This window comes from Elaeis guineensis, chromosome 16 (assembly GCF_000442705.2).
Source record: "Elaeis guineensis isolate ETL-2024a chromosome 16, EG11, whole genome shotgun sequence".
NCBI lineage: Eukaryota > Viridiplantae > Streptophyta > Magnoliopsida > Arecales > Arecaceae > Elaeis > Elaeis guineensis.
In genome coordinates, this window is record NC_026008.2 from 39,785,634 (window position 1) to 39,800,370 (window position 14,737).

A 14,737-nucleotide genomic window follows, 5' to 3' on the forward strand; every position below is an offset into this window, starting at 1 on the left:
GTCATCCACTAAACTAAGTCGCTCGTCTCCTTATCATTAAAGAAACGGTCATCAAAATATATGTGGTGCGTAGGCGCGGGGCATTGATAGATTAATTAATAAAATCTTTTCAGCAGTCGATATGGGACTATAAATCTAGCGCTTAACCGGACTTGGGTCGGGCTTCAGCCCTTAAATTGTTTCTTCAAGACCCACTTACGCTGGGCCGGGCCTGAAATCCTAGATTTGCACCCCAGGCTGGACCCAGGAAACAATGAGAACGCCGGTCTGAACCCAGATTGGCTAGATCCAGGAAAGTCCCAAGAGGTTCTCTCTCTCTCTCTCTCTCTCTCTGGGCACATGGAAGATATTTGAATGGGCTTCACCTGATAAACCAGCTAAACGTGACTTCAAAAAAAAAAAACAAAAGAAAAGAAAAGAAAGAAAAAAAGAGACAGAAAAAAGGAAGATAAGCCAGCTAAATGAGGTGGGTTAAATTATTGATCATCATGTACTGGTCAAGTTCTATTCTATTTTTATTGAAACTCAATTTTATTTTTTTTTAAAAAAATTCAAAATCAACTTTTTTTCTGGTACATTATTTCTCATTTTTTCTTTGTTTTAGAAGTGTCTTTGTTCCTCTCGTGTTCACAAATCTTGGGGACTAAATATACCAAGATTGTGTAAACAACCGAGCCGATTCGCTACCTCGAGGCCTCCACGTGTCATATAGATTGTGGACGAGTAGACTCACCTCTCTCTCTCTCTCTCTCTCTCTCTCTCGTGAACACCTATTTTTTTTTCTACCCAAAAAAAAAAAAAAAAAGAAAAAGAGTAGACTCCCGTGTTCGGTTGAGATGGCTCACCGGTCTCCCTCATCAGTCCCACGACGGCCACCGGCTCACCCCATGATCAAGTGACCATCAATCGCCTCAACCATCCGGCGTATCAGCTACATATCTCGCAACAGTACAACATCACACCACCCACTCGAATTCACCATCAGCTGCCCTACCCTTTGAACACTGCGGGCCCCAGACTCGCAACTGGTCTCCGTCATCCAGAACGTGCCCTCTTAGCTCCATTGTTATCCCCGCCGCACAGCCGATCCGCTGATCCCTATAGAAATCCTTTGTCCAAGGATAAATTACGCCTCCCGGTGAACATTCCGCCCGTTCACCCCACATTCCCCCTCCGATGCCTCGATTCCAATGAGGACCGCCGGCTTCGTCGCCCCGGTCCGAGAGGCCTGGGGCCGGCTCTCGGACGGATGCCTCGCTCGCTTCCCCTGCCTCTCCGACGCTGGTAATCCTCTCTCTCAGATTCGATCTTTTTGGGATTCCTTTTCGATTCTTGGTGGGATTTCTGAGCCTTTTTTTTTTTTTTATTGCTTCTCGTTGTTTTGGTTTATAGCGTGGAGGTCCTCGATGTGTTTGAAAGTGGTTGTCGTGCTGCTTCACGTGGGTATCGTGGGGGTTTTGTTTCTTCTGGACACGGATTTGATACGGAGAACCCGAGAGGATCCTTGGTACGCTTCTCCAATCTCCTTTTCTTTTATTCTTTTTCTTTTTCGCTTTTTATGCCGTTCTTTTCTTGCGGATCTTTCTTGAAAAGTTGGTGAATTTATTGGTTTTACTTTTGATTGCTTGGGTTGCGATACCCACGACTAATCTAATCGTTTCCTATGCTTAATACGCAAACTGAAGCACTGGAATAAGCTTCTAGGTTTAGAGGTCAGTATAATTTGAGGCTTAACTGGGGCTTTTGGTAGACTGTTACATTCTAAAGGTAAGCAATTGTCTAGGCAGCCGTTTCCACATGACGATTTTACTATTCTACAAGTTAGGCTTTTCTCGTGATTTGAAATAAGGAAGTTGGCTGGTTTTTGATGCCAAATTGAGGATCCAAACTAAAGAAGACATATTTACAGAAGAAGAAGAAGATAACCGCACATGCTGAAGTGTATTAAGATCATCAAGATGTAACTCTTGGTCATTGTATATATTCACATTGTTGATGGAATCCTTCAAAATCCCCAAGTCTATATTCACATTATGATGCAATGGGAAAAGAAAGAAGGGGCGATTTGGTTGACAAGGATATGCTTTGACGATCAACATGCAAATGGAAGAAAATTGGATTGAAGAATTCTTCGAAAGAAATTCTCTTGAAAGAATTTCACAAAGGCTATCCCTCACAATGTATTGCATGCATGTTTATAGGACATGATACCCTAATCCTAATTCGGGCATTAAACCCATGTAGAATCATACTCGAAATAGGACTTGACGATAAGAAAATATACTAGAATTATTCTATTACAAATATGGAAATGCGACTAAAATTTGATACTGTCTAATGAAAAATTTATAAGAAAATCTATTGATGTTCACTCACGGGATGGAAATAAATCAAAATTTTGCTTAGTGCAGTTTTTGTCGGTGAGGTCATTGGCTCCTCCGATGCATGGCATGGTCTAGTTGGTTATAGTACCTATTGATTGCACCTTGTGTTGCATCACATTATCTACACCATCACTTCAATTGGAAAAAGGATGCCACTATGTATTTTAAGTTGCAATTTTCTGGCAAGTTAAGACTCTTACAAGTTCATGATGTGAATTTTTATATATATATTCCTGAATAATAGAATGTAAAGAATGAAGACAATGAATTTCTAAAGCGTATGCTGAAGAAACACCGGAATTGGTAGCCATCAAGAGGAAGATGATCAAAGAAGTAAATGTTTCCTCACCTTGTATTCAAACCTATATGGCTATACTTGTTTAAAAATCATTTCATATTTTATTTGTATTGTGTATTCTTAACAAGGTTGAGCTGAAAGATCCTGATTTCTTGCTCATACCAAGTGGAACCCTGACAAATGCAAGTGTTACTTCTATATCTAATTCCTTGCAGCACAACTTGAGGTTATGGTCTTAATTGAAGGATTGATAACTCGGCCAGATTGAATGTTCTGTTGGCAGAGTCCAATCAAAGGACATCTTTTTGATTTTCCAATAAAACTATGTTGAAGGTTGAGGGAACAATGGAAGTTTGTTGAATCATAGTATCTGAGCCTTCAATTGTTGATCACTGGCAAAAGAGAAGCAAGCGCAGACCATGAGCAGCATCCATTGGTTGGCAATTGTAATCAATTTCTTGGTCAGCTAAAGAGAGTTAAAGATGGTTGCTATGTACTCAACCGAAGGGCTGCAAAAGCAAATAATGTAACCCTTTCCCTTACTAGAGTGAGTCTAAGCTGATCATATATGTATCTTACTATAAACATGGGACTCTAAATCTAAGGACAATAATAGTACAGTTATGATTTGTTCAGAATTATTCTTTTGAGTTTTACATTTATGAGGAAATTTAAGAAAGTCCCCCTAACGAATTAAACTACATCCTGAATCCTTAGATGGCTGGAATTTGAAATTCATCTCTTCTCAATGTTGACATGATTATGGGGTGGTTTGACTAGGTACACGTGTAAGGATCAAATGCGTTAAATTATTGTTTGTTTGTTTTACTCAAGTTTGTTAGGTTGAGACGTTGAGTGATGGGCATATTGTTCTTCTCTTCATCATTTAGTTTGTTTTATGGGTAGTTAAAGTTTGTGATATTAATAGTTCATATTACTTTTAGTTTTTCTTGAACACAATAATAGAAGAGGCTATGGATACATAAAGTGTTGTAACTTATTGAGTATCTAGTACCTGTATATGCGTGTTTGTATGTATGTATCTTGTACGAGTATTGCTCCTTCAACAAGAATTCTGTTTTTTTATGGGTGTAAGTCCATTAACTGATTGATCTGAGTCTTATCATCTAGATAGTTTCACTCCAATACCTTGCACAAGAGTCAGGTTTGATTTTCTTGAGGGAAAGGTGGGAAGTCTCTAGCTACTCGGTTTTATCTATTATTCTCCACAAAATATCCATTACATGTTCTTTTACTTATATATCTAAAGTACTTTTTCTTTGTTCTGCTACGTCATTTGGGAGCTGAAGGTTATATGGGATTACCTGCTATTAGTTTCTCATTAACACCTCAACTACGAGATTGTTCTCTTTTGAAATAATACTTTTAAATCTTTTTGGCTGGATTGTTATTTGAGCTTGAATTTTTGCAATGATGAATGGAGCACAACATTTCTGTGATGAGCTTAAAAGATAATTACTTGGTGCACATGAATCTGCATTTTTTGTGAACTCTCTATATCCTTTGCTTATGTAATTCTCATATTCCTTCCACTTTTTTTATGTAGTCTATGCTTCCCTTGATTTATCCCTTTGATCTGCTTATCTTTTCATCTCATATCTTCCCTGATCATCAGGTACACTGTGATATACTTGCTGCTATTTTTGGTAACTTTGGTTCAATATTTCTTCACATCCAATTCATCTCCAGGGTACTTTCCCTCATGCTTGATAAAATTTTTCCATCGTTCTTTGAATTCCATACAAAGTCATCTATGGAAACTGAAACATGATCTTTCTTATATGGAATTCACTTCCTTTTTTTTTGTAAGGTATGTCGTTGATGCAAAGAAGGCTTGGGATGAAACACATGCTACCTTTATCAATGTAAGGCCATTTTTCCATTTATTGCAAAGAGGATAACATATGGACCTATTTTAATTTTAAATTTGTTTATCTCATAATAATATAAGGTCCAAGACATGGCTGACTTCAACTAATTTCTGCTATTTTCTATTGATCAAGCGAAGACAATCTGCACCAAGACATGGAAGTTTTGTTTCTTCTACAGATCTTAATCAGTTGGGAAAAATTGATTCTCGAATGAACTGGTTGAAGCTAGTGACAGAGCTGTATCCTCCTGGATCATCCACCAGGTAATCACACATTTGCTGTATAGATTATGTTAAAACTAGAGTTTTAGTTGATAACCAATTTATGGTACATTCCCTCAGTGTTATTAATTAGGCAAATATGTGTGCCACATATATACATTTATATGATTGTCTATGCATATAAGCAGTCATGTGTGCTAGTCACGAGCAAGTGCAATGTGAATTCGAAAGAAAAGAAGTACTGAATATATATTATACACTACTTTAAAATATATTCAACTATTCTAACAATAAGTAACTATTTTTCAATATTTCATTGACCATACGGATGCATTTAAACAACTAAACTGTTATATTATCAATAAACATAACTAGAATATTTCTTTATTCAAGATTTAATTAGCCAATAAATTACATATACAAATGAATTAATACTAAAGGTACTAAAAGCCAGTGCAATGTTAACTACGATTAGTAAGAAATGGGAATAATTTTTTTAAAAAAAATTATATTGTAGAAAAAGAGGGGTTTCTAATTTCATCATTTCTTTTACTTTCAATTGTTATAAAGCTATCATGTAATAAATCCCTGAAAAAATGTCATAATCAACGATGTTATTTCTTCCCTTGCCGCATCAAAGAAATTTAATTGCATAGAAAGAACAACTGGTTTACATTTACTATTAAATGATTGCAGAAATATCACGTTCTACATACATCTTTGAGGAAATAAACTTCATTCATCTAAAAGGCTACTTTATCTTTTTCTGTTATTACTTTGATCTTATCAATCTGCATTAGATGTCAAAAAACTGAATTAAAGACAAGTCATCTGGATCTTTAGATCTTGTTTCCACCTATCCCGTAGTTCCACTCAGACAAGTTACTGATAATTGAATCTAAATAGCACTGAAATTAGAACAAAAGGACAATATGTAATATCAATTCCTTTATATCTTTGTTAGTACCTTTTTTTCATGTATTTGTCTCTATCATTTCAGGAATTGGACTTGCACTTATTGTCATATTATTCAGGTAATATTTACGCCACCAAATTCAAATGTTTAATGCAGATGTTCTTATTCTAACTTTGAAACCACACACATATACTTTTCTTGATGTGCAATTTTATTTTTCTATTTTTTTATTATTAATAGATTCGATTAAGGATCCATGCTTATCACTAGATAATGGATTGCTAATTATGACCAGTTAGATTATTTGTCCATTATTACACCTTGCACAAATAAACATGAAAGTTATGTGTTACACATGTTAGAATTAGATGATTGTTAGATGATGCAATTTTCATGCATCACTGTAGGTGCTTAAGGTAAGCTGACCAAGGAATCACCTGACACCAGTTGCATATGTAAAATCTCAGAATCCAAGCATCATTATATTAGCTATTACTGCCATTCATACTAGTGGCCAGCATTTCACGTAGTGCAAGTGTTGTCTTGAGTTGTATGAAAACTAAGTATGTATCAAGGTATTATGAATATATAGATGACTTGTCTGAAGCTGCATAATTGCGGCACTGGATGACCCCAGGATTCACAGTCTTTTCCCAGCACCGTAAGATGGTAAGTTTTCAGCATTTGTGCTGTCACTGATTGCAACTTTTCAGAATACATTGGATTTTGCTTCTTTCTACAGTAACACACCCAATCTTTGCCAGAGTATGACAAGAAGAAAGCCACATTATTCTTATTGGACAATGTACTCTTGTGGGAAGGCCTAACCTCTATAGCCTTAGTGTGTGCTACCGTGCTAGTGCAGCCATCAATAATTGACATAATTTAGTAAAATATCGCATATAAGATGCCAGAAAATCAGATTATCTTCTATTAAAGCTTTCTCCTTAAATATTTTATAATCAGTCTGAATCATTTCAAGAATTTTTGAGATGATTGCTGCTGGTCTTCTTATGCTATCTTCTAGAATACATATTGAAGCAACTGAGCTCTATAACTAAAACAACCATAATGATAAAATCACTCACAGCCAAGTTTTCTGCCTTAGCTGCTTCTCTGGTAGTCCCAGGAGATTACACTATTTAACTGCCAGTTAGGTGAGAGCTAACCAAAGGGTTTATTCTTTTATCATAACCAGTCTTGGAAAATCTATATAATTTCCCATCTTTCTTTGGTCTATTGTGAGGAACTGTACTTCAAATAATCAAAGAAATGGTCATATATGTAACTGGAGTCTGAGTAACTCTGTGCAATAAGCATACACCAGGGCAAAGGCCTTCCTTCCCCAGAACTGTATAGTGTATGCAAATGATGTTTGAATGTTGCTTTGAGATCTCGAAATATGGCCATTATGCTAGCAATTTAGTTATCGATTTAAATAATATATACAAGATTAAACTTTTAAGGTCTGATTTCTGCAACTCCTATTGCAGCCTCCTCGCACAAAACATTGCCATGATTGTGAGAAATGTGTGCTTCGGTTTGATCATCATTGTGCATGGCTAGGAACATGCATTGGTAAAGGGAATCATTGTCGATTTTGGTGAGTATATATAATAACTGTTGGAAAGCTTTTGCCAAATATATCGTATTATTAATTCATAACCGAAATTATATTAGATTTAGAGAAGTTCTTGTGGAGTAGTGATTGCTTTTTATTTATTATGTACACTATGTGAAAGGTGAGAAATGGGTATAACAAATCTACTGAGCATCTGTCTTCATCTCTTATCTCTTTCCTTTATTGGTTTATTTAAATCATTGTCCCACCCTTGTATTCTTATAATTGTATTGCATTGGTGTCGGGGTGATGATGAAAACCTTTGGACTACACTTGTATTCATATACTGGTTTTAACCTTGTCACATGACTGCAGCATTGCTACTAAAAGTTGACTATTACCATATATTCAATATGGCATACAAATCATGAATGCATTTGCTTGTCTGAGTCTTACCATCCTTTCTTTGCACTTGTTGAATTTGCTGGAACATCCAATGGGAACTTTTGTAATGTCATGTCTGCACTTTCTCTTTCTTTAATGGTATTAAATCTTAAGGTTCTAAAGCTGTTTTAGAAGGAAGAATTATTTTATTTTCTGCAAGAATGATTTGCTGAGCAAGCTTAGAGTAAGGATCTGCTGGAGGAAAAAAAACACTTGTCCTCCATGCCATATCTCCTGTGCCTCTCCATCCACCCTATTAATATGGGTGAAGGAATTCCATAAAAATGTGAAAAAAAAAACCCATCATATTTAGCCTCTTTTTTAAAAAGTACATATAATTATGTGTTTCTTTTTCCGGCCACCATTTACAATACTGCAGTGTTCGCTTCTTTGCATTCATAAAGATTCTAGGATTTATACCAATCCAGTGATGTTTTCTTTCTAAGTCCTATGATGATTAGGTGGACTGCAGCAAATTCATCCTCTACCTCATATCAATAATGAAATATATGTTTGAAATCCTTTCTTGTCTATTGGAAGTCAGCTAATAGAATGATACGTGGTGATTTACAGCACATATGGTTTTGAAATGACAAATATTCATGTATTAATTTTCCAACAAATCATGAAAACTTATCTCCATTTGCTCAGTGTGATTTAGGAAGAAATTGGACATTGATATCCAGATAAAAATCATTGTCAAACCAGTTACACTATGTATTTTTATTCCTTAAAAATATCTCTTTGACACCTATGCTTATCTTTATTTGATATCTAGAATATTTTATATTCTCCAAAGACTGTAAATAGACAAAAATAATTACTATTTAAGCAATTAGCATCAGCTTCAATGCAATGATCACTTAGGTTGTAAAGTCCCCGGTATTGTCATAATTTTTCATATTTCTGCTTCTCATATCTTTTTTTCCTCTAAAACCAGGATGGATGTTTAGGACCTCATCTCCCATGTTTATGTAGGGCTATTTCTAGAAGCATGCAGTGGCATTTAGGACCTTAGACCCCATGTTTATGTAAGGCTATATCTCGCAGCCTGCAGAAAGAGAGGGGGGGGGGGTGGGAGATGGGCATGCTTCACCAATCTCTAGTTTCAGGGGAAAAAAAATCTAAATAACTCTTAAATGAGTTCTTCCTAAATAGCAAATACACTTAGTAAATACACAAGCACCAAAGGTGGTAAAGAGCATGAATGTATTTCACAAAACTTACAAGAAAGTTGGCCAAGCATATGATAGTTTGGTTACTAGTTCTGACTAAAGACAGTTGTAGAGTCAGCTTGGCTTAAAATATTGATGATGATAGAAGCAATAATGATGCATAATTTCCTAGGAAGCATAAATACCGGTACACGGTATAGGTACTTTATGGTACGGATACGCCGATACGGCAAAAATTGAAAAAACCACGATACGAGTATGGCTAGATATTTTATTTTTTATTAATATTTAAATATATATAATATTTCAATATTAATAAAAATATATGAAAAAATTGAATCATATATATAATATTCAAATATTAATAAAATTAAGTTCTCAAATCTCAACTAAATTTTTAAGTATCATCATGAAAAACAAATAAATACTTGTAATTAACGAAAAGAAAGAAACTAGCAGTCTAAATAAGTAGAAGAAATCAAAATAGTAAATCTTAATAATCAAGTAATAATAGTTTCAGCTGCTTCATTCTTTGCATTATCAGCAAAAAGCTTCTTCTCCACATCTAGTTCATCAAGGGATAAACTTGCAATCTAAAAAATGCAGAGATAGGAGTATCAGTGCCGCACCGGAAACGTACTCGTATTGAAAACGTACCCGGTGCTGGAACATGCCTAAAATAGGAGTTCTTCATAGACAATTTCCCAAGATTTTTGATATTGTCTTTGGTTGTTCCAATAAAAATTGTAGTTTGATTTATGATCTGATAAAATATGTTTTAAGAAAAAAGATTTTCTAAAAAAGACAAAACTAAAGTTAAATGATGCAATTGCATCAAAAATTTATCAATCAAATATTGTAAGAACCTAATGGCACAAAGAGGATAAAAAAGATACAGTCATAAATTTTTATAGAATATTAAACATAACTTGATGAAGAAAACATGCTAATATCATTTAAAAATAAAATGTGATGTTAGTCTCCCAATTTTTTAAGCACTTTTACTTCGCCAAATCAGACTTCAGCTTGTCTTTTTCAATTATCTCCAAAGACTTCGATCATCCTATCAGCTATTAGTATGTACTTCTAGCATCCTTGGATTGTTCTTGTTTGGAATAATGTGATTGGTGTGTGGACGTGCTGATTATTAATTGTACTACTTTTGGGGCCTTTTGTTTTAGACATTTTACTTTCCTTTTTTTTCTCATGTTAATCACCTTTCAAGCATAACTAAGTTCTTGCAACCAATAGAATAGATCTAATACCTTCTGTGTTCAAACTAATACTCACAACTGGAACCTTATGAAATATAATGCTCGGCTGCTTTACTTTGATCCAATAAATGAATCAGGACAGCCTAATGTCGCAGATTCGCAGCCCACAAGTTTAAGCTGTTGGAAGGAGGACTAGTCCAAGCTAACAGACCCATGTGGCACCCATTTTATTAGTCAATGTGGGACTATGACAATCTCCCACCTAATCTTATGATGCCCTCGTCATGGTTGGCTCCTCCTCGAGCGGCCGTGGGGTGGGGGGGACACCTGTGGCCTGGGTCATCCTTGACCCTAGTATTCCTTAGTGAAGGGGCCATGTGACTAATAAAGGTTGTAATGCACAATAGGCCTGGCCCTGATATCACTTGTCTTGGGCTTTAAATTTCTTCAGGCACTTATGCGGCACTCAGAAGCTTTGCTTGCCTGTAGCCGCCTCAAAGTCAGCCTGTCACCCTAGACTCTCAAGCTAGAACTTTCCAGAGAGGGAGGAGAGAAGCACATAAGAGAGAGAGAGAGCTTGGAGAATGGAGAGTAGTATTCCACTAGAGAACTCCTACAACTCTCTACTTGGGTGGTTTGGTCAGTGAGGCCTCTCCCCTTTTTATGGCCACTACTGGCTATAATGAATGGTTAGGGTATGTACAAGTGTCACAATTTCAAGGGTTAGGTTTCCTCTAGCTTTTTCAACAAGAGCGTGGAAAAGATCTTACCTTCCTTCCAAAGCAGTAAGCTTCTAGAAAATTCTGCAAGATCAATCTCATTGGGCTCCTTTCAAGAATCGGTGCGTCCAATGTTGCATGGAAGGCTCAAGCAGTGACACTAGATTGAAAACTGGCTCATATATACCATTATCTCCTTCTTTCTTTATATTTTTCTTTCTTATTTGTTCACCTAATTATGTTTCTTATAAAATTTATAACACAGGTGGTACATCTTTGAAGAAACAATTCTGTGTATTTGGACTGGGATATTCTACATCTCCTTTTTGAGGTCAAGTGCTGTAAAAGAATGGTATTCTCTCTTATGCATTGAGTTTGTTCTCCAAATTGCATAATGTTAAATCATGCTATTGTTATAAAATTGTAAACTCTTCACTTAGTTTTTGATATAACATGTACCATAGCATAAATTGTAACAATTTGTTGCTGTTTGTTATCAATTGAGTTACTGAGATTCAGTATCTGCATGCATATCAGGTGGAAGGAATTTATCATGATAATCTTGTTTGCTGTATTGACCTTTTGCTTCATCTTTCTGTTTCTGCTGCTGCTTTTCCATAGGTAAGTTTTGTCAATTTGGTGATATGATATTTACATTTTGTTAGAAATTACTGGTATTAAGATTGTACTTATATTTTCCTTCAGTTTAGATAGCATTTGCGCACTCTTTTCAGCTTAAACCAGAAATTGATTCAAAGGACATCCTGTTTGTTCTGGTGCAGGGATTTTTCAATTGACTTTTAACAGATAACCAAACCGAGTTGTTAAGACTTAGATATTCGGTACTTGATAATACAAGGAGACTGATCTCAGTTGCTTCTAGTACTTCCTATGTTGCCATGCTGCAATAGTATCTTGTCAACCATAAAGACATTTAAACAATTCCAAAGTAGCCAATACTGCTAAACTGTTTCAATGATTTATGCATTATTATCTATTGTTAATTGATGTTTAAGATTATATGGTGGTGATGTTTAAGACTATATGGGTGGTGAACTGGTGAGTTTTTTTTTTTTGATCATCATGATTTCCTCTGCTGGCATAAAATACCAAGACTAATTTCTGGTTAGTTTCTGGAATTGTACTTCTATTGTTCTTCTGTTAGTGAAAATATCTAAAATTACTGAACAAGGTAATGACACAGTCAGCTAATTAGTTTTCTCGGCTGCAGTGGGAAAAGATTTACTGTCTTATACTCCAAGCATGTAGTAGGTGCTATTAGCCAGTAATGGAAATTTTTGATGCCCTTATTGGCCTGATTATTTGGGCAGACATCTGATGATGATGGATAGATATACTTCACAGTTCACATCAAGGTTCTCTGTCTTGGTACCGGATCATGTACTTGTACCATCCTATTATAGTATTAGTATGCTCGGTATAGTGGCCAGCTTGGCGTATCGAGTGTCGATACGTATCGCCTTCCGTTCCACATATGGGTTCGATACTGTACAGGATTGTTATTTTGCATATATACCGACTGATATGGCAAACTTCACATGGTTTTTGTCTTTTGTATGGCCTGTATGGCCCTTTTAAATTCAAATTTTCAACTGTTATGTGCCTGCTGTATGGACCCATCTACGTGATGTAAAGGTGAAAGTTTTTCGATGACACCGGAGATAAAGTAACCTGTAAAAATAATACTGAATCTTCAATATAATGTTCAATTGATAAATTCTGAGAAAATCCTATTTGAATAATCAGAACTCCAGAGTGAACTATGGTTATTTTTTGTTCAATGCATTCCAGTAATATTTACATTTCAATGACCTGTTAACTGTGTATGCAAAACTTATTTAAAAAGATAGATTTCTCATCAAGTTTTGTCCAATTCAAAGCAGCTCAAACAAGTTTACTCGTTTCCAGATGGGTCCAAATAGATTGGTACCTATGATGTCCGTCCTGTCCAATTAACCTGCTTCTTTGCACAAGACAAATGTGTAAAATATTTTTACTTATTAATTTACTATTGTTTTGTGGAATTGAACCACTTGAATCAGAAACATAGGGTGGGATTGCTTTCTTAGAGAGATTGGACCTGTTGTACTAACAAGTTGCTAAAAATTTGTAGTTTCCATCTCTATACCATATTAGGATATGCAGAATGATGTAATGTATAATGGTATACTTTCAAACTGAAAATGATGAACTCCCCAGCTGTTTATATGGTTGAATGTAGCTATTATGTGGTGGCACTCATTTACTTGTGATATGTCTGCAACACTTTGGCTAATAATGTCATTTTTGAAGAACTTTTTTTTTTTGGCTGTATTGGATTTTTTTTAAGCTTCTGTAAAATATGAGGGCTAGGTCTGAATTGTTAGCGTTGCTTCACATACCTCTGCTATTTGGCTCACTGGAGTTGGTTATAATTGTCGTACATGTTGTGCTGCCAATATAGTGGGCCAAACTTTCATGTTAATGGACTCTATTTTGATTTTCTTCTGTAGCTATCTGGCTTTGACAAATCAAACTACCTTTGAACTTACGAGAAGGCGACGGATACCATATTTTAGGTATGAATAACAGGAATTTCTTATATTGGTACAAATGTCATGATCTCTCATTTCTGGAATTATGCAACTCATTTGATTCTTGTGATGCCCAGGGGAATTCCTAGAGGTGTTCGTCCATTTAGCAAGGGCATTTGCAGAAATTTATATATGTTTTGCTGTTCGTGTGATAGCATGTATAGTTTGGAAGCGGTTCCACCAAGAGAAGAATTGGAAGCCAGAACGAGACCATACACATGCCTCGACATCATTTCCTGTCGATGTTGCTGATACATCGATTGACACAACATTTTCTTTGTGAGGGTCAGTAGTAGTTGAATTTTAATAATTTCTAATCTGAAGAATAACTTTTCATACGATATATGGCCCGAATTTGCATGGTGAGATTATTTTTTCCCTGAATCCTTTCACATCAGCTACATCATTCTTCTCATTTTTCTCAAAAGATTGCTGGTCCCAAGAGTGTAAACTAAGCAATGGCCCAGAAGCAGGGCTGATTTGATAGGTGGACTTCTATCAGTTTCTAAGCTCAAGATGCTTATTTTTCTCTCCCCCTCCCCTAATCATAGGACTGAGAGCAGAAGGATGGGAAACAACATCAATCAGAAGGTTCATTTTAGGCCCTGATGATCATATATAGGAATAAATATATTTATTCGGTCTCTGATTTTTGTGACATTCTACCTGTGCACCTTCCATATAGAACATAGGATCAAATCCATCATGGCTAGATTTTGTGAGAATTTTGAGACCTTCAGTGTGATACACTTTTTAGACTTTCTTTTTTCTGTTAAAACTGCATTTCTTTCTCAAAGTGTCCTCACAGTCGTGCAAAATTTATTTGGTGCAGGCTTCCAGTGTTGCAAAGGAGAAACACAATGTGCCTTGGACATCTTTTAGCAACAGAAGGAATTGTTTGAATCTCTGAGCCCTTAAAAGGGGTTAACTTAAACCCTGCTATGCCAAGCTAATCATCAACCCTTCTGCCCGGGGAAATCGATAGCCAATCTCATTATCCAAGGTTAAATTACAAAGCTTGTAATATACTTAATGCAGCATTGGAGGTAACTTTTGTCAGCCATGGAATGCGTATGTTGCAAACTTTGTACCCTCTCCCAAAACCAAGAAGTGTACAACTTAATCACACTATCATCTTGGGGGAAGGGAACAGAAGTCAGATTGTTGCATTTTACTCGTAGATAGGGATTCATGTACAAAAGCTGAGTGCTGCTGCTTTTTTCACGACTTTTTTTTGTTCAGAAATCTTAATTCATGTTATATGAAGGGTGATTTTGGTTGTTTAGTCCAGTGATGCTAGGACTAGCTAATCATTATGT

General features: G+C 35.8%; 1 protein-coding gene across 1 annotated transcript; it reads left to right on the forward strand.

Annotated features, from left to right (window-relative positions):
• Positions 1-880: 880 nt before the first annotated feature.
• On the forward strand, positions 881-14,728 carry LOC105059683 (protein S-acyltransferase 10). The gene is made up of 12 exons (XM_010943085.4): positions 881-1,284; positions 1,393-1,507; positions 4,319-4,393; positions 4,514-4,568; positions 4,707-4,837; positions 5,796-5,829; positions 7,205-7,314; positions 11,090-11,176; positions 11,362-11,445; positions 13,338-13,403; positions 13,496-13,703; positions 14,251-14,728. Exons 1-11 carry the CDS (start codon positions 1,191-1,193, stop codon positions 13,668-13,670), a joined length of 1,026 nt encoding a protein of 341 aa, XP_010941387.1. The 5' UTR covers positions 881-1,190; the 3' UTR covers positions 13,671-13,703; positions 14,251-14,728.
• The last annotated feature ends 9 nt before the right edge of the window (positions 14,729-14,737 follow it).

Bases quoted from the DNA above. Each gene is read 5' to 3' on its own strand.
- LOC105059683 (XM_010943085.4), top strand. From the start codon at position 1,191: ATGAGGACCGCCGGCTTCGTCGCCCCGGTCCGAGAGGCCTGGGGCCGG. The intron at 1,285-1,392 runs GTAATCCTCTCT...TTTGGTTTATAG, and splicing joins CCCCTGCCTCTCCGACGCTG to CGTGGAGGTCCTCGATGTGT. The intron at 11,446-13,337 runs GTAAGTTTTGTC...TTTCTTCTGTAG, and splicing joins CTGCTGCTGCTTTTCCATAG to CTATCTGGCTTTGACAAATC.